Genomic DNA, 19495 nt, shown 5'->3' with positions numbered 1-19495 from the left:
TGATTATTAGCAGTAGTACTTTTAGTCCATAATATATCACATGGATACTGAGACTGCAATTATACTATATATCAGATAAACCATTAAGAAAACATTTTATCAGAAATGTATCACTATTTTTAAAATACAAAAAATACATTATTGAAAGTTTTATTTTAGTATGAGTTACTGTACTTGGAGTTTAGTTACAGTCTCATAGATAATAATACTATTTTTAAAATGTTCTTCATGGATATCTGTCAAAGTGCTTTATAAAGTATACATGACTGATACAGCTGTTGAGTGATAAATAAAAACTGCACCTAGATGGTCTTGTGCAAAACATTAAATGAACCTTCTACAAATTGACAAAAAAAGAAGGAAGAGCCTTGTGTGTCACCTGGGGCAAGAACAGTCTCATCTGGTAGACTCTTTCACCTTTCACTTTTCCTCCTTTCTTCCTTCTATTGGCCCATAGTTCAATAAAACCAGAATCTGGTCATAAATGTTTTTCCAATGACATTTCCTTTTGAGAAACCTTATGGATGTGTGCATGTGAAGAAGGTGGGGAAAGAAATATGTTTAAAACAGCAATGTAAGGATACAAATACCATTTCTGGTGTCTGTAAGCAACAGTTAGATTTAGATATTGGAGAATAAATGCTACAGTCCTGTTGGGTTAATTCTGGACATGATAACAAGTCATTCTTTAGAAATTTGCACTGAACTTGCAAGAAGTATTACTGTAACAGTCTAGAATTTGCAAGAAAAATACCATTATTGTTAACTAGTATTTTTCTACATAAAAGAAAGAAGAAACAAAAGTCAGGAGGAAATCATAAAAGCTTAAATAAATTGGGGGCCTAAGTTTGAGAAGTTAGCTGGTATAGAAAAGCCCAGAACTCAGCTAAGAGGCTTAGATTTTTTTTTCATGAAATGAATGCAACATTGTCTGAATTGAGCATCCTGAACAAAAGAGGGTACAATTTAATATCACTTGCCCATATCTTACTACATAAACCTATATGACATTTGGATGAGAAGGTCATCTAGCTGAAAATCTATTGGGTTTTTACTAAAAAGCACAGTTTCTGTAAAATAGCATTGTATAATGCATAACCAAAACAAAAATCTCTTCTTTTTTTTCTCTCTCATTACACACACTGTTCTAAAGGCTGTGTAAGAAGGTTCAAGTGCTGTCAAGTAAGTATAGAAGAAGGGAGAGGAAAGCAGTGGTGGAACCTTAGAAAAACCTGCTTCAGGATTGTCGAACACAACTGGTTTGAGACTTTCATTGTCTTTATGATTCTTCTCAGCAGTGGAGCTCTGGTAAGTAAAATATGAACAGAATGTCTCAATGTTATCAGAAAACTCCTTAAAAGTTGGGTCTTCAAACATTGTTCTAACTTTACACAGTTCCATGTCTTCAAATGACAGGACTAAATTTTAGTCAGGCCTTTGAAAAAATGGCAAAAAAGTCTCTTCTCAACAATATGTAGAAAAAAAGAATGGGTGGAAGTGATTAGAGAAAGCCTAAGTTCATTGCTGAAGGTGACCATGCTATACCTGAGGCAGAGAGACAAGAAGAGACAAGAAGAAGAGAACATTTTTAACTTTGTTATTAGAATTTCCTCTCTTGTTTCACTGGTGTTTACTGGTGTAACTCAGGGAAAAGAACTGTCACTGTTGAAGAGTTTGGAACTAAACTGTAATGGCATAAACAGTTCACCATAGCTTGCAAGAGCCAGGGCTAGCTTATGCAGTCTTATGAATGTTATGTGCTAGAACAGAAAGAAAGATCAAGACTGTGTATTTTTAATGATTCCTTTCTAAGACTAAGAATATATTACTTAGGCTTGCAATTCAGCTTCTACTGACTCATGTAGACTAGAGGGACATCTGTAAGAACATGAATTTGCTTTAACAAATATGTAAGAAAAAGAAGCCAACCATAATATCAGTCTGTAACAATAAATGAAACAAAACATACCAATAATATGTTTCAAAAATAAAAATAATGAAAAAGAATAAAGAAGTTGGAGATGGATTGTGAAATATAGGTGAGCCTGGATATATACTGAGGTAACATTTCTTAGGTAAACTACTTGCTCTGAGATAATGTAGAGTATATACAGCATCTACCCTGATAGATGCAATTACCTTTTGTCAAGTTACTGAAGTTCCTACACAATAAAAATATTGTGTTGCAAAATTGTATTATAAGCTCTTTTGACCATTCCCAACACTTTAAAATACTGTTGATGGTTAGCAGTTTATGATTATACCTACCCTAGTTCCAGTTATATCTCTAAGAATTATTCTGCTTTTGTTTGGTCTAATATCAAGGCATCCATCAAAAAAACAACTCTTAGTCAACACCACATGACACCTTCCCTGTCATTTAAAGCCATCTGAATAACAAAAAATTCAAGTCTACACTACTGAATTTTGGTTCATGTAACCAAGTGGAGAAAATCTTCACTGACAAGAATTTAAATGAGAGAAAAGTATTAGAAAGAGATCTGGTAAAGGTGAATTTCTGTCACTATATTTAGAGGAAGTTTGAGATGAGATCCCATGGTTTTGGCACCTCATGCTTGTGAACATAAGGTGTGTCATCCACAAAACCTTTATTTTGTGAAAAGTGTTTGCAGACCATGGATTAGCCCAAGTCTCTGGAGATGTGAGATCCAGCTTTCCCTTCAAATTCTTTTGTGATAGTGAAAAAGTTTCTTTGGATCTGCCAGAACTATATCCCAATGTTCACCCCAAGGCTGTGCTCCAGACAAATCTCACTGTCACCACAGCCAGGAAATCTGGCAGACACAGAGAGACTGCAAACTGCCTCCAAACCCCTACCCCAGGGGTGCTTGGGGAACCAACATACTTCCAGCTGCCAGGAGCACTGCTGGCTCAGCCTTTGGCACACTCCCACCTATACAAAGGAAATTATATCTGTCGACTTCCCAGTTCTGTGAGATAAAGTTTTTAGTGAACCCGCATGAGTGTCAGGTACCCCAGTGCCTGATCTAAGTATCCAGAATTACTGGTACACAGTTATTAGCTTTATGATTGATATACAAACACTAATCATTTGAACTGACAGATGTAAAGTGATTCAGAAGCAGGCTGAATAAAAATAAATGTTAGTACCAATAAATATCCAAATCTTTCCAAGCTGGCATATCATTCCAGTTCTTTCAATCTGATGAAATCAGTCATTCTGCATAAGAAATAATAGTGTAACTGAAATTTGAAAGAAATTAAAGGAAAAATATTTTAGCAACAGAAAAAACTTATGAAAATCAGAAGCTATTTGTTTTTTCAAATGCTTAAAAATGAGAACACAAAAAGTATAAATAACATTGCACAGAGCTCAGAAATTTTATGTATCTCATAAAATGTGAATAAACAGTAAAGCAGGTATTTGATTTAAATAATTTCTTTTAAGAAAGGAAGAAGTTATTCTGTGATTTATAACTTACAATTTTCAAACAGCAACGGGACATAAAAACAAAAGGTCAATTGACTTGTCATTTTCCTGAAAATTTTAATAACTATGGCCCTGGATTTTGGAATTGGATCTACCTACATACAGACCAAATGATCTGAGTAGAATTCAGTTCAGGCACAACACTTTGCAGAATCAATGCTGTTTTTCAGCACAGAAAATGATCTGAGAAGAATAATTCACCATCAGCAATAAATAAATAAAAATCCCTGCCCAGTGGAGTGGTTGCTGTGTAATATCTGCTTCTTCCTCCTGTGAGCTGGAAATATAGTTCCATAGGAGGAAACAGGTATATACTGAGGTTAGCAGAAAAAGAAGCATTGGATAGAAGTGACAAATCCATGCCTTTTCTTGAAGATTGTTTCCTTTTTTTGTTGCCTTTTTTTGGCTGCAACCAGTAACAAAAAATAACATATCTTTGAATGTTTATACTCACAGGCTTTTGAAGACATATATATTGAACAACGTAAAACTATCAAGACCATGCTGGAATATGCTGACAAGGTCTTCACTTACATCTTCATACTGGAAATGCTGCTGAAGTGGGTGGCCTATGGCTACCAAACATACTTTACTAATGCCTGGTGCTGGCTGGACTTCCTGATTGTTGATGTATGTAATGTATTTCCTAGGCGATACTTTTATATTTATCTGATTATTTTTAAATTTACTCTCTTTGCAACCATAATATCTATTAGTGCCAACTAGTTTACTTTTCACTTTAAAAAGTAAGGTAGCTAGAAAAGCCATACTTCTGTCTTTCACTTTATACTTGCAGCACTGCCTTGCTATACCACAGAGTTAGGAAAGACTGGAAGTTCTCCTGTTAACAGAAGGACCTCACTTGGTAGCCCCACAAGCAGTTAAAGGGTTTGTCCCAGCACTGCTGTTGAAAGAGGCCATGCTGTCCTCCATTCTGGCCTGGTCTGCTCATTCCACCTTCAGACCCACCATCCCTCCTGCTGTGGTATAAGTTGAATGCAGCATTTAGATGGATGTCTGGTCCACCAGACATCCTACACACATCTGAATCAAAACTCCTCTGGCAAGAAAACAAACATCACGTCTCCAAATTTCAGCATATGGATAAATTATGGTTTTACAAGGAAAGCAAGATATATCTTTAGCACTGGTAGTGTGGCTTACTTAAAGTCCAGTAAATATTACTGAACTTGCAGTTTTCACAGCCATGTTTGAAATTAGGCTCAATAATCTTTGCTGCAAGGGTTGTCTGATAGTTCTAACTCTACTGTGCTGTGCCATGAAATGGGAGAGAACTTTTCTTAATGCATTGATACAATTATGGAGAATTTAATACTATCCTAAGTATACCCTTTTGAGAAAACCTCCAATGCTCAGGAATGCAAGTACTGTTTTACATAGTTACAAAACCACAACCAGTCACTATATTTTTAAGACAGTAATTTCTGGCAAAATATACACAAAACCCAAATATCGAACAAGCTTAGTTTTAAAATTAAGATTATTTTTGCCCTGGTTTAAATGAATTAGAAACAGACACTGAATAGATAAAAAGGGAACTTTATAAGCATTTATTATGCCAAAGAATTGCCAAAAGTTTCTAATTGTGTTCCCAGCATACATGGGCTAATCAGAGCAATTAGTTTTCTTCAGCTTTGTTTTGTGATGGGTACCTACAACCTTTTTGATATGTGTACATTATGGCTTAAGTATATCTAGGATTCAAACCCACTTATAGAGCCACAGGTAGCTATGTTCATACAAAGAAAGACCCACTCTTGGGTTCTCTAGTATTGAAATTCTTCTGAAAATGGCACCTACAACAAAAAAGCTTGAAGAAGCATGCAAGCAGAAGCAGCTGTTCCTTTTCTAAACTAATTTTCTCTAATATTTGACCTTATTTAAATCATAATATTGCAAACAGCCATCTTGTGATGTGAAAATTTGAATACATATTGTGAAGGTATAGTATGTATTCAAGTGTCTCAATAAGCTCGTGATCAAATCTTGGATTTACACATCTTTTACAAAGATATTTTCTTTAATTTTGCTTCAGATCACAGCAGATTGAAAGTTTTTAGCAGTATGAGGAATATGCTGGAGAAAGAAATTCAGATTTTGTCAGAACCTAGATTTGTGGGTTGCTAGAGCTCAGGATTGACAAGTACAGAAAAGCTAAAGATTTCACATATAATGCTTGGTTTTAAATATGGTTCATAAAAAGCACTGTTGTAGAGTTCTCTTTACGTGATATATTTTTTCTTATAATGAAAGAGTACATGAGAATATTATGCTATTTTTGGCCCAATAAATAGTTAAGGAATTAGAACAGCATAATGCAGGAACATTTAGGGGAAATGGGAAACAAACAGAAGGTAATATTTTGGACAGGAGCCATAGCAAATGTGGACAATGTGGTATTTTGCACTGAGGTAACGTAGGGACATGGAATATTTAAAGGCTTGTCAAATTCTGCCACCTATGGAACTGTTCTTATAAGGTCTTAGAAACAACATAATCCAGGTCAATGTTAAGCTTGTAAAGCACATAAATTCAGCAGTAAGGCAAAAAGATTAATCAGTGTAACTGATTATAGAAAAATTAATCCTTTCTACCAATTTCCAGAGGAGCAATATTGCTCTGTGATCCATCTGTTAGTTCAACCCAATCTTCAATCACTTTCCTTTCAGTTGTTGGCAACCAAATGGACATTATCAACCATATTATTGATCCCAACAGAACTGTAAAAAAAAGAAAAAGGAAGAGCAATACATAAATTGGTAAAAAGGAGAGATTAATTTAATTTGCTTTTTGTTGTTTTAAATACCCACAAATCACTAGCAAAATATGAAATTCAGAAGTATTAATGTTTCCAGATATTAGTTATCTTATGCTATTTTTTTATTTACCTCTTCTTCTTTCATATTACTTTTTTCTTCTTTTTTTTTTTTTATTTGAAAGACTCCCTATTCCTGAAGAAAGTGGTCCAAAGTTAGAATCTTCTAAAGAAGTGTATATCTCACATCTATGGTACGTAAAGTAGTATGTACAATATAATAATTTTTACTTTCCTGTTTTCATATAGGTCTCTTTGGTTAGCTTAACAGCAAATGCATTGGGTTACTCTGAACTTGGTGCCATTAAGTCCCTTAGGACACTAAGAGCTTTGAGACCTCTAAGAGCTTTGTCACGATTTGAAGGCATGAGGGTAAGACAACATGAAAGAATCTGAAACTATGCATGCATAGAAGGAGTACATGCATGCAGAATCAGGAATGAAAAGTCCATGCAGAAAGGCTGCACTATCTTTTTATCGCATATCTTTTACTAACAGATAAGCAAAAAGCTTCATCAATTCACCTAAATCCATATGCAGTGTCACATAGAAGTTACATTCATTAAGGTTACTTTACTTTCTAGCCAATCTCAGGAGTTTTTCATAAAAGTTTTTGAAATTACCGACTATGAACTCACTTAACAGACTCTTAATAATGAAAAAAAGTAACAAAACTATATTAATTTTTTACTGATAAACATATTACAATATTGATACAAGAATCTAATTTAGCATCCATTGAAGATATTGTCTGTTAAAATTTGAATTTTTTAAATTTTTCTTTATATTTGATAAATCCCCTTTAGTCTAACCCCACTGAATTTTACTAGATGGTATTACAGATATATTCATACCCACTAGTGGTTTAAATCTATTTCTGAGTTTGGCTGACTTGAAAAAACAAATCAAGTTATTTGATTGCTCTATGAAATCATTCTCTTTGTAAGGTAAATGCTTTTTTTTTTCTATTTCAACTAATCTCTATTCAATATTCAATACAATGTATATAAGGTCATTTCTTACTACTCTGAGTAATTTAGAGGCCCTGCTTACTATTCATCTCACTTAAGAAGGCATTTTAACTTATTTTTTCATTTGTTTATACCTTCTGTTCCTTAAAGCCACTGAATACAAACTAACTCTATATGCATGTCAATGAAATATGTTTTAAGAAAATGCTTTTTCCTGCTTCTTGGAAACATAAGAGGAAACAATACAATAATGAATTTCTAGTCAATTATAAACCGGTGGAATAGGTTTGAATATACTGTCTTCAGAAAGAAAGCTAAGCTTAATGACTGAAGTTTCAAATTCTTTTCCTTGAATTGTATTCAGTAGACTACCTATCTCTACTTCAGAATGCAGCAGAAAATATATCTCTAACCAGTGATTACTAGATTAATAAATTTCAACTTCATACAGCAAATTGACTTCTAACAGTTTTCTCCTTATTTGAAACTCATGAATTCAGCAGGGTAAGAGCTGGTCAAGTGTTACAGAATTTACCACTATTTGATTTAGCCATTTTCTCTTTGTCTCTCTTTGTACATACTGTTCATGAACATTCAGAAAAATGTATGTGGTCTTGTGCAGAGAAATGTCATGAAACTGCTGTCAGGTTTACTTTTTTAATAACGTTCTGGTCAGCTGCAGGAGGACTAGGAGACCAGTATAGACATTACATAGGAAGAAAAAAAAAAGCAACTCTAAAAATTATATTGCAAAAAAAGGTCATTTCTAGAAAGAAAATATCAAAATTGATTGCCAAATGTTTTATTCAATTTTTCTGTATTCTTACGTGATTGCCTTAGTAAAGTTTCCTCTTAAAAATTTAGGATATTCATGCTCAAAGAAAAGTACCTGCTATTAGAAATCTATTTACTGCTTTCTCTTATGTCTCGCTGAATAACTATGAAATTATGCCAGAAACCCAATCATATGATAGAATTTCAGCTACAGAACATGAATAATTCATGAGCAATTTACTGTGCAGGAATCACAGACAAGCTTGGAAAAGCAAAAAGGTTTCAGCTCTGTCCTCCAATATTAATGACAGTCAATGAAGTGCTGGATTCCAGTCACTTAGCAAATTTGACTGGCCAATTATATAGGCCTTATATTTACTATTAGTTACATGAACTTCTGAAAATGTTTTTTTCCAAAGTACTTGGGAAGTATTCATAACAGCTCACTGACAGTTGTTGGCATACCTTATGAATGACTCACGAACAGTAAAAAGATTCAAATAATAAATAATTGACCAGCTCATGGTTAGACTATAATCAGATTGCAGTCTTCTCAGAAACTGAGTTTATTGCATAAGAATTCATAAAAAGATTTTTTTTCTACCTGCAGAAAGTAAAAATAAATCATCCCTCTTTGCTTTCTTATATTGCTCATACCTATGCTGAACTGTGATAAAACAAGCTGACTTTTTATTCAGCATGTATTTAAATTTTAATGTTTACTCCATGTTCAGAACTGTGCAAATTTTGCCTTGAAAATATAAAATATCTTAAGTATTCCACGTAAGTCCGTGTATATAAAAAGATCTGCATTATTTTGTAAAACAATCTGCCAAATTCTCAACTACTTTAAATCAATCAATGTTTTTCTTATATAAGTTTACCCTTCTAGGGAATTGGAAGAACACAGCATTTTACACAGTCAGTAAATACTGAAGACTATTCTGTTATCCCAAAATATGAAATATAATTAATATTTTAAGTTACATTCTTAGAAGTCTACAGCTATACTCTGTAGTTACAACTTAACTTTATAATTTTATAAATTTTATAATTATGCTTAAACTTAATTTTATAATTATGCTTCATAAATGGGATAAATTCTCTTTCCAAAGTGAATATATGAATCTCTTGCACCAAAAAAGGGTACAAGTAATCCATACCCTGTGCTTGCCTTTAGCACAGAAGTGAATTTTGCCATATTAAAGTCATTTAGCATATCTCTAGTATACTGAAGCCTAAAATATTTTAATACTTTCTATAGTGAATCTCAAAACGAACTCCATCCAGATGCTGGAAGGCAAAGTAAAGAATTGCTTTAATTTAATTTAAATTTCTGTCATAGGGTTTATATTCTCATCTCAATTAGTGTATGTATTAAGCAGAAGTAGCTGCAAACTGAGATTTGAATATGCCCATCGCTTTTTGTTTAGCTTCCTAGTACTTGCAATATAATGCTTTTGCGCTAGTCCTGATTTGGTATGCTACCTGTAAATGTAGAATACTGAGTATACATTGCTTTGCTGAGTTAGAGAATTAAGTGACAATAAAGCATGCATTTATGCCTAATTTCACAAAATAAAGCATGTCATGCCGTGCTTGATTTATTTATTAGAGAAATAGTAGAAGGCAGCAAACAATCTGAAATCCACTTGCACTTTCAGTTTTGCATGCCTTATGCATATTTCTGGCTGATGGCTTTAAACATTTACTGTATTTCAAATTTCCAGTCCAATTTCATAACTTGTAAAACTAAATTAGAATATTTGATGTCTTAAATATCCTGTAAAATTCAATGGCTATTCCTTAGATTTCCTTACAAGGAAAGTTATAACGAGTCATTTTCAAAAGTACTCAAACTTTCATTAGTAGAAAAGAAACATTTCTCATATAGTTGAGTTATAAAACATATCATCAAGTGTCTGTCATTACAGATTCACAACTAATAACAGGCTATATATTTCTATTTCATATAGGATAACCTTTCAGCTTGGATGGGGTGGACCCCTGGTTCCTCCCCTTATCTGTATTATGGGTACAGTATTTCCCCTTTTCTACCCTTAATGAGTACAGTCTGACTAAATCACATTGTATATTTCAGGGCTAGAAGGAGAGACAATCATATTTGAGAATCCCAGTCAAAATAATACAATATTCACCCTACACTTCTTCTAAATCACTTTAAATCTTTGGAAATAATGCTTTGAAATTTTTTATGTTACAGAAACAACATGAAAACTTTTGAGCAAATCAATATTGTTATTTAGAGTTTCTGGAGTTCTTTTTGCAGGAGAAGGTACCTAAGCTATTTTAATGTATTTAGTTGCTTTTTTAACTGAGATAAAAATTGACTTTCTTTAAAAATTTGAATCTGGCTTTTATATTGTTTTGGAAAGATCCATGCTTTACTCTGTTACTCAATTTATAGCTATATATATTAAAAAATATTCTGTAGTAAGTTTTGCACATTACTGTTAATACATTCAGCCCACACCAAAACACTGTGATCTGAATAGTCACAACTATAGATATTTATATAATTGCAGTATACATTTTTGCATAATTTTAAACCCCCTATATGTTACATTAAGTAAATCACTCCAAGTGTATACAGACAACGTGAAACAACATATAACATATATAATCCTTTCTTGGAATCTGAAGTTAGTACCCTTTGGCCTGTGTTGGAAACTAGTTTCTATAATCTTGATAAAATGCCAGTAACAGTATTATCTTCCTTAGGGTTTAGAAACGTCCTGCAGGAGACATGTTGGTGACGTAAAAATTCTACATTCATTATAATAATTAGAAAAATCCACTTCTTAGAACTACAGCCCTTGCAAGCACCAGCTGAAGAGGGTATCATTAGTGCAGGAGTTTTTATAGCTTCAGTGTAAATGATATATCAGCATAAACTGCGTTCAGTGTAAATTTATCATCCTGTCTCACAGTTAAGGATTATGTATTCACTCTCAAGAAAGTGTATTTGCTATTTTCTGCAAGTTTCTCTTAAAAAGAGAGGAATATATTTTGTTGATCTAAAGATTTTGAACTTTCAAGGATTTTTTGAGGACTGTGATCTTATTCATTACCTTTGAGTTTTAGGGAGTCTATAGACGTGTTATGTCTCCTGAAAGACAAAGCTTTACAAACGTTGGTGTCAGAAGACTCTGTGTATAGATGTTCATAAATCATGCAGGAAATATCCTAGTATTTTTTAAATTATAATTCTACAATTAGAAGAGGACAATTGAAGTATAGTATATAATTGAAACTGATATGATTTTTTTTCCAGATTTGCATTTTCCAGATTCTAAAAGAAAATCCTTACTTTTAGAATCAAAATTTAATGAAATTTGAATGGGATACATAATATAGTTTGCATTTTAATTGGGAATGTTACAGGGCATGTAAAGGTCAATAACATTTCAGTAATGCAAGAGGAATGGCAAAAAGTTGAGGTGTTTTCACTGCATTCTGTGAAATACAAAGATACTGTTCCCACATCAAGTAATTACTCTGTTTTCATGCTCACGTTTCTTTACGATATTTACCAGGTCTTCTCAGACAAAGGGAGTCGTGATTTATTGCTTGGCAGATAATTATTGTACTTTATCATACACTATGTTAAATTATGTCTTTTCTTCTGTGTTTTCTTCAGAAGTACTTTGTAGTACACTTGATTTCTGGTGAAAAACAGAATCAGGCTGCTCCAGAACCTCCAGTCTTTTGTTAAATCCAAAAGCATAGCTTGCTTTTAATAGATTGTTATGTGAATAACAAATGCTTGTGTTGCCACTTTAACCAAGTTGTATTTTCTTATAAAAGCTTCAACAGAACTGCAGAGTCATCTAGTTGAAACTACCTGCTAACAGCAGTAGCATTCCAAAATATAAACTCACCACCCAATAGCATGAAATTTCTCCAGCACAAAGTGTTATAAAAATAATTTGTGCATTAAATGCTTGAGGAAGTATTTTGCTTTCTTTGAAGATAAAATTCACAGCATTCTTCAGTCAGGTACAGTCCCAAGAACAAAATACAGTAATTGGCTTGTTAAGGGAGTGATTTTCTTTTTCTCTGAGATTTTTTATCTCTTACTTCATCTTTATTTGTTCATTACTGTTCAGATTAAGATTTACTTGTAACTCCTTCTCAGGTCTCTTTGGTTCTTTCCACATGCCTGCCTTTGCATACTCTCAGTTAAATACAACTTTTTCTTTACAATCACTGCTTTAAATTGTAGTTTTCAAATAATCTTCCCTGGGTATTCCCATGTTGTTTTCAAATAATCTTCCCTATGTATTCCCAATGTAATCTTTATTTTACTAAAAAAATGAAGACCCGGTCATAAATAATTTTTTTCAATTGATTCATACGAGATGCTTCTCATGCCAGTTCTAACACTGACCAAATGCATTCATTATTTATTTCAGGATATTATTTTTTATGCATTTTTTTTTAAATTAATTTAAAGAATAGTATAGTCCCACTATCATAATTTACTTCTACAAACTTTCAACTTACTAATTTTTAGTGATTGTGACTTAAGGCTAAACATTAATTTGTTAGAATAAGATTATAGTTTTATTTTTCAATTTCCTTATAACTCTGCTAAACATTTTTCCAAATGTTATTTAATTCTGACCTTACATAATGATAGATCATGTAGTTAAGGATAAATTATATATATGTACATAGCATTAAGGCAAAATGTATAGCAAAGGTGGCAACTACTTCTTTTACTATGCACTTCTTAAAGGCAAAGCCATAAAATTATTCTAATTTTGGTTGGAAGATAGATAAAAGAAAAAGCCAGACTCTTCTTAGATGTGCCCAGTGGTAACAAGACAACAGACATAAGTTGGGTTATGGGAAATTCTTATTTAATATAAGGGGTTCTAGGGAAGTTTGTGTTTTTATGTTTTTAATTTGGAGGGGTGGAGGCATTTCATTTTCATTTTTGTGGGGTTTTTTTTGTTTAGGTTGGGAATTTTCTTTTTGCAGTGCGGCAAACACTGGAACAATGGAATATAATTAGTGGATTATAGATCACACATTCATATCAACACGGTGTACTACTCTGGTTTCTGTTTGTGGGACAAAGTTATGAAAGTTAGTTTCTTGCAAGAAATCCATCAGGATAAAATAAAGAGGAGTAATTAATTGAAATGAGAAGGTTTGAATTACTTGGATTAATCTACATTTTTAGATTCCTATAATCTAAAAATTCTTCTACTTCCTCCCTAGAATCATTAATCTAGGGAGGAATTATCATGTCTTTCTCTCACAGATATATTTAATTCTCATCCTCTGTTGTCTCTACAGCCAGTTCATAGCTGATCAAGCATATGCAGCATGCTTCTTCCCAGTGTACCCATTCCAAGCTACTCAATGAGAAAATATGTAGTTTAGAGGTAAAAGAATTATTACAATCTCTCTCAGTTCCTTTGCTATCTTTCCTCCTTTCCCATTCTGTCATCATCTGCTAGACTGCATTGTCCCATATATTTTATTACCTGTTATACACATTGAAAAAACAGGATAAATTTTCTTTATTATCTATGAATAAAAGTTCCCATCTACATTACTGCTGTGGTAATGCACATATACTTTATTGCTTCAACATAACAAACTTTTAATACTTATATAGCCATACATGGCATCCCTCTTCCATCAAACTCCATGTGTACACTCAGATGAGACAGGGTATCTCATGTGGGAATATTTTTCTTGAATTGCATCTTCAGTTATCTTCCTTCATGGGCACCTCCAAACCTCACACTAAGCAACTGTGGGAGAGATCCCAGAGCCTCTGCTGAGGATCAGTCTTAATCCTGTGCACTGGGCAGTGTTTGTATTCAGCCTGCTGGCCCACAGGTCCAGTACCTCCCTTGCTTTTGTGACAGAAACATTTTCAACCGATGTAGCTACTCTTAAATTAAGCCTCATAACTATTTCCTCCAATCCCACTGACTCTCTGCTGCATTATGATTTGTAGAAGTGGCTCCTCTAACTTCAGAGAAAGGCAGTTTTCATCATCACTTCAGTCCCAGGGAGAACAGGAAGCCATTAGTACAGCATCATTACCCATAGCAGTAATCTTTTTGATTCAGAGATGGGCTTTCTTCATGCTCTGCCTCAGATGCTCCTTTGATCCCCTGACTGGGAAAGTCAGTGTATTCTTTACATCTTTTGCTCCCTTGCCTCAGCTGTTCCACCATTTGAGAGAATACACCTGTCTGTTACTTGATACCCACTTAGTCAAATCAGTGTGGTTTCAGCATCTTCTAGCCTTCCTTGTGTGTTGTCTTCCGAGTCCTTCACTATGAGAACATGCTGAACTCAGATCATGTATGTCACCTGCGCCTCCATTCCTGTCCACTCAGGCTCACCTCCTGCTCATTCCAGCAATCTTACCTATGTCATGTACCAAGAATCTAAACCAATGTCTACTTGCTCCCTTCTTCAACTTTCAGTGCAAATGGTCTCTCTGGCAGCTCTTTGGGAACTTTTCCTGTTTAATCATAAAATTATGAAGGTGACACCTTCCAAAGTGGAGGCAATTTTTCATTTTAAGTGGGAAGACTGTTCCAGACACAATCCTATAATCTTCTCTTCCATGCCAAAGATGGTAACTTCCTCCTCATTTACACCAGGAACACAGTTTGGAACTTCTTCACAGAGTCTGCGACAGTTATGGGGAGAGTGGATAAGTAGATTTTTCATGGTTTCTTTACAGATTTCGGGAGGCCCTGATTACTCAGCTCCAAGGTAGAAATTCCTAAAAAGTCTGTGGCTGCTGAGGTGCCAGGATCTCTGGAAAATATTTTGCTATGGGAACTAAAATACATTTTTATCTCACTATGTGTTCAGCTATGTCTCCCGCAGCAAGGCTGAATCTAGTAAAGTTTCCTAATATTCTACTCATACAGCAGGGATAAGCTGGCGTTTTGCACAATCCTCATTCTATACATATAAACAGGTCTGATAGAAAAACGGATTTTTTTTCTAGTTTTTATTGTTTTCTTTAGAGAGTTGTCCAAAAAAGGATATAAACAGCAATAAAAAAGAACAACTGGACTACTACTTTGTCTTGACATAAAGTCATATCAGCCAGAAGATAGGACAGACAATTAGTGTTGCAGTAATTCTTTTATGTATAAATCTGATGTTGAAAGATAAATATTATGAAAATGTAAGCATGAAAAATTGTGTTTATATATTAAATACTGCTTTGTTCTAGAGGAAACATGACAGTTTTTTATTCCTGGATGAATATGAACGGAAATGAAAAATAGTCTAGAGATCCTTTGTTTTTGTGGGTATCAGGTGTTGCTTCTCACTTACTCTTATTGCTGTTCCACCTACCTGAAGCTATAGGAAGGTGAACAAGCAGAATCAACTTGGGCTTTTGCAGCTTACTCACTGGAGTCAGCCTGACCAACAACATCCCAACCTTGAGGAAATACATAGGTAATCTACAAAACCAAACCAACAATTATGCAAACATCTTTTTCCAATTTACTGGCATTATATTCTGTATGAAGAAATAACAGAAAATAAGCCCAAGAGAACAGACCTTTTAAAATAAAAAATACATTTTGAATCACATATATCTGATCTAGACTTAAGGAACAAGCCAAAATAAGAGCAGTAGTTGCCAATATTTTCTTTTAATTTTCTACAGACTTTTTCCAACAAGATGAGAATGACAATTTTCATTTCCTAAGTTAACTCATTAAGAAATGCTAATTGATCTCTTTTCTGCATTCAGTTCACTTTTCAATTGGTTCTCCCTTTCTTCTCTCCATTTACTGTAACTTATGTGTGTAGGTGCTGTCTGTGTATGTATGGGTGCTATCTTGGATATATATTATGTAAGTTAACGTCGTGGTTATCTTGACGTATCTCAGGTAATTCCCAAAGCAAATACCAAAAAAAAAAAAACACCAGAAAAATGCTGTTAAAGCAATTACCTCCAATTGTATGTGTTGAAGAAATTAAAGACTTCTTCCTAAGGTGGACTTTACAGTCAGCCGAGCATCTGACCAGAGTGTAAAAATGCAACTTTACATTATAAATATGATAGAGGAAAGGCTCAACACTGGTGGGGAGAAAAACATCAAACAAAACCAAGATGCAAACGTGAAACAACTTCTAAAAGTTTTAATTTTCTTTTCTTCTTTTCTTAAAAAACCTTCCAGGGGGACTGGATAGCTCAAGGGGTTGGTAATAGGATACAGAGCCTTTCATCTCTAGGTCACCAGTTCGCATCCAGGCCAGGTCAGTAGTGACCAGAAATTGTTACCATGTGATGGGTTTTCAGTGACCTATATGAAATAAATTGTTGGAAGCATTGTTGGAACATTTGCTAGAACCTGTTCTCTTTTTATCCAAGAAGATGTGGCTGATCTTCTCATAGTCTCAGTGGTGAGACTGCATTACCCGTTCATCTAAAGATGCAAGACACACTGATGGCATTTTGTAGAAATCTTTCTTTCTACAACTATTATCAATTCATAGTTGTTTTAACAATTACTGTAGTTGTTAGTGTTCTGCTGCGTGTTCTGGATCTGTGCTGTGGTCCAATGGATCTCAGGGTTGTTATAAAAGTAATTGCTACAGGCACTCAATTCATGCAAAACCATTCTTCGTGGGAACTCAGGTAACCATAATTTGTTTAAGTTGCAGAACTAAATCCCCATCTTTCTTTCTTGACATCTTTATTTTCAGTTTTTTCACAAGATTAAACAGAGGAATTCAATCAGTGTAACACATCCGGAACATTTTTATGAGTGGAAAAAAAATGATAAGACAAAAACAAGCTGGCTTAGAATTTCAAAGCAGCAATAACATACTAGAGTGTCATAGACCAGGTCATACTTGGAATAAATTCCAGAATTTCTAATTCCATCTCCAATTTTTATGTTGTTCTCAGTTCCATCAAGCTAAGTATCAACAGATTTATGTTCAGAATATTACTGGGACCTTTTTAGCCTTTTTAAACACTTCTCAAAATGGCTAGCTTATGCATACATTACCTAGATACTTCACATTTTTTAAGAAATATCAAGAAGCAAGAATGCTTCCTTTAAAGCTCTCATCAAAAATAGAAGCTACCAAAAAAAAAAAAAAGCTAAATTTAAAAAAAAAAATCATGATTTTATAAAAGATAAGGATTATTCTCAGTTACAGAAAGGTCCCATTTCTACTGTCGCGCAGCGGAGGAGACCCTTCTAAATAAGGAGAAAATATGCCCTGAAAATAACATTTCTACCTCAGATCTCTAAACAGGTCCTAATCCCTGGCCATAACATTTGGGAGGAGGAGGGTGTGCTGCGTGATGAATAACACAACCACAATATTCCTCTTCCAAAGGCCTTCAAGAGGCTGTGAAATACAGGTAGTAAGACAGAGCAGTTTTGAGCTTCCTCAGAACTATTTTGGTAGTGGGAAGGATGCATCTATATTGCAGGGGACAAAGATGGACTAAGACAACTTCATACTCTCCAAGTATCCATGCCAATCTTTTCCTGCCCCACTGCAGGACTTGGATTACTGAGAGCCCTACTATATGTTTTATTTAACATTCATACAAGGTTCCAAAAGTTTACAGAGGAAAAAAATTAAAACAAAATATAATTTTTAAGTGAGAATCTGGTATTGGATACTTAAGGATAAATAACTGCTCATCATAAAACCTTTGGTAGCTCTGACAGACACATGTGATTAATGACTGATATATCAGAAAAATACACTTTGTATTGACATAAGGTTTATTGACATCTTGCCTGCAAGTGGCTGAGAAGGCAACTGGCCAAAAGTAATTTAATGCAAAATCAAAAGCTCTAAATATGTCCTTCTTTAGATAAATGAAGGGTATTGCTGACTTAAACTTAATACATGAAACAATATGACTGGAGCTTGAAATAAATTATGTTGATTCAAGTAGACACATATTGCAAAACTGTCTTGCTTTTCTATACAAAGAAATTAATCTTTGTTATAATCTTGCATGGAACAATAAGGCAATAAAGATATGTATTTAATTTGTGCATAATCCTTTTAATGTAGAGCTTAGTTTCTAGATTCATGGCATTTGTGTTTTCAGCTTAAATTTCAAAGCTATGTTGATCAAATCTACAGGTTGCTATTTTTTTTGGACATTTTTAAGCTATAATTTGATGCATTTTTAGAATTTTTTTTTGTCTATATTTTCATTCAACACATTTTTTCTTTTTTATCTAGAATACATCAATGTTAGGCTTCATCTTATTATCACCAGGTCTTCTCTTCTGTTTTTCTATTAATGATTTTCATTTTCTTACTTATTTTCCTTTCATTACATGTAGTAATATTAATAACTTAAAAGAACAGTGCAATGCTACAGTTATTAATGTACTGCTTTAAAATTTATAGTATTAGTTTCTGAACAAGGATTTATTAAGCATTGGTGAAACAGTATACAAAACTTATTGCTGTAAATATGCTTATACTCTTTTCTCTCTCCCCCTGTATTTGTGTACTAGGTGGTTGTGAATGCCCTTTTAGGAGCAATTCCATCCATCATGAACGTGCTTCTCGTTTGTCTTATATTCTGGCTAATTTTCAGCATCATGGGAGTAAATCTGTTTGCTGGGAAGTTCTACTACTGTGTTAACACCACAACTGATGAAAGGTTTGAAGTCGACCAAATCAACAATTTTAGTCAGTGCGAGGAACTCATAAAAAACAATCAAAGTGCCCGATGGAAAAACGTGAAAGTAAACTTTGATAATGTAGGATTTGGGTATCTTTCTTTACTTCAAGTAGTAAGTGATCACTCTTTATATACCTTTTACTGTTTATATGTAATAGTGAAAAGCAATTCTAGCAACAGAGAGAAAACATTTACCTGATTATTTTTATCTGTGACTTAGTAATACCACTGCACTGGTAATTGATTAATCTTTTCATCATAAGCAGCAAGTAGAGCCTACTAGGATGAATAAAGAATTTTTAGGACATCTAAAGAAACAAGTGCTATTCTTCCCATTTATAGCTTCCTTAGTCCTCCAGCTCCTTCCAACTTTTAAAGTTTCTAGAAGTACCTAGGAATGGTATTCAGCTACCTGAATACTTTAAGTTTTCCTGTTGCTGAAAAACAAACATCTCCATTGGTGTGATTAAGTCACAGAGAAGAATTCCAGGTAGTAAACCTCATCTGTCATGTGGCTACCACAAGTGCAGACTTAGGTGATCTAAGAAGCAATTCCTCATTCAGGAGAGAAATAAGAAAAGAAAAACATCACTGAATACCATAATCTATGAAATATTTTCCCTGATATTTCTGTGCATAAGCACCTAGTGGGGTTTATTTAGCAAAAACCAAGGGAAGAAGGAAGAAAATATATGCAGAAAGATACTATAAGATTATGCATTTACTATCAAATATTGTGT

At 33.8% G+C, this 19495-nt stretch overlaps 1 protein-coding gene across 9 annotated transcripts in view; it reads left to right on the top strand.

Moving 5' to 3' along the window:
• Positions 1-19495, top strand: part of LOC127471015 (sodium channel protein type 1 subunit alpha) — a 165377-nt gene that overhangs the window by 134861 nt on the left and 11021 nt on the right. For all 9 annotated transcript variants that reach the window (XM_051787329.1, XM_051787330.1, XM_051787323.1 and 6 more), the window contains 4 exons: positions 1154-1308; positions 3929-4102; positions 6558-6680; positions 18586-18867. In XM_051787329.1, coding sequence (XP_051643289.1) covers positions 1154-1308; positions 3929-4102; positions 6558-6680; positions 18586-18867 — 734 coding nt within the window. The remainder of the gene's footprint in view (positions 1-1153; positions 1309-3928; positions 4103-6557; positions 6681-18585; positions 18868-19495) is intronic.

This window comes from Manacus candei, unplaced genomic scaffold, assembly GCF_025592945.1.
Source record: "Manacus candei isolate 608988 ecotype Guabito, Panama unplaced genomic scaffold, ASM2559294v1 h1tg000023l, whole genome shotgun sequence".
In the NCBI taxonomy this organism is placed as follows: domain Eukaryota; kingdom Metazoa; phylum Chordata; class Aves; order Passeriformes; family Pipridae; genus Manacus; species Manacus candei.
The sequence above is the reverse complement of the archived record's forward strand: the minus strand, read 5'-3'. Positions and strand labels throughout refer to the sequence as shown.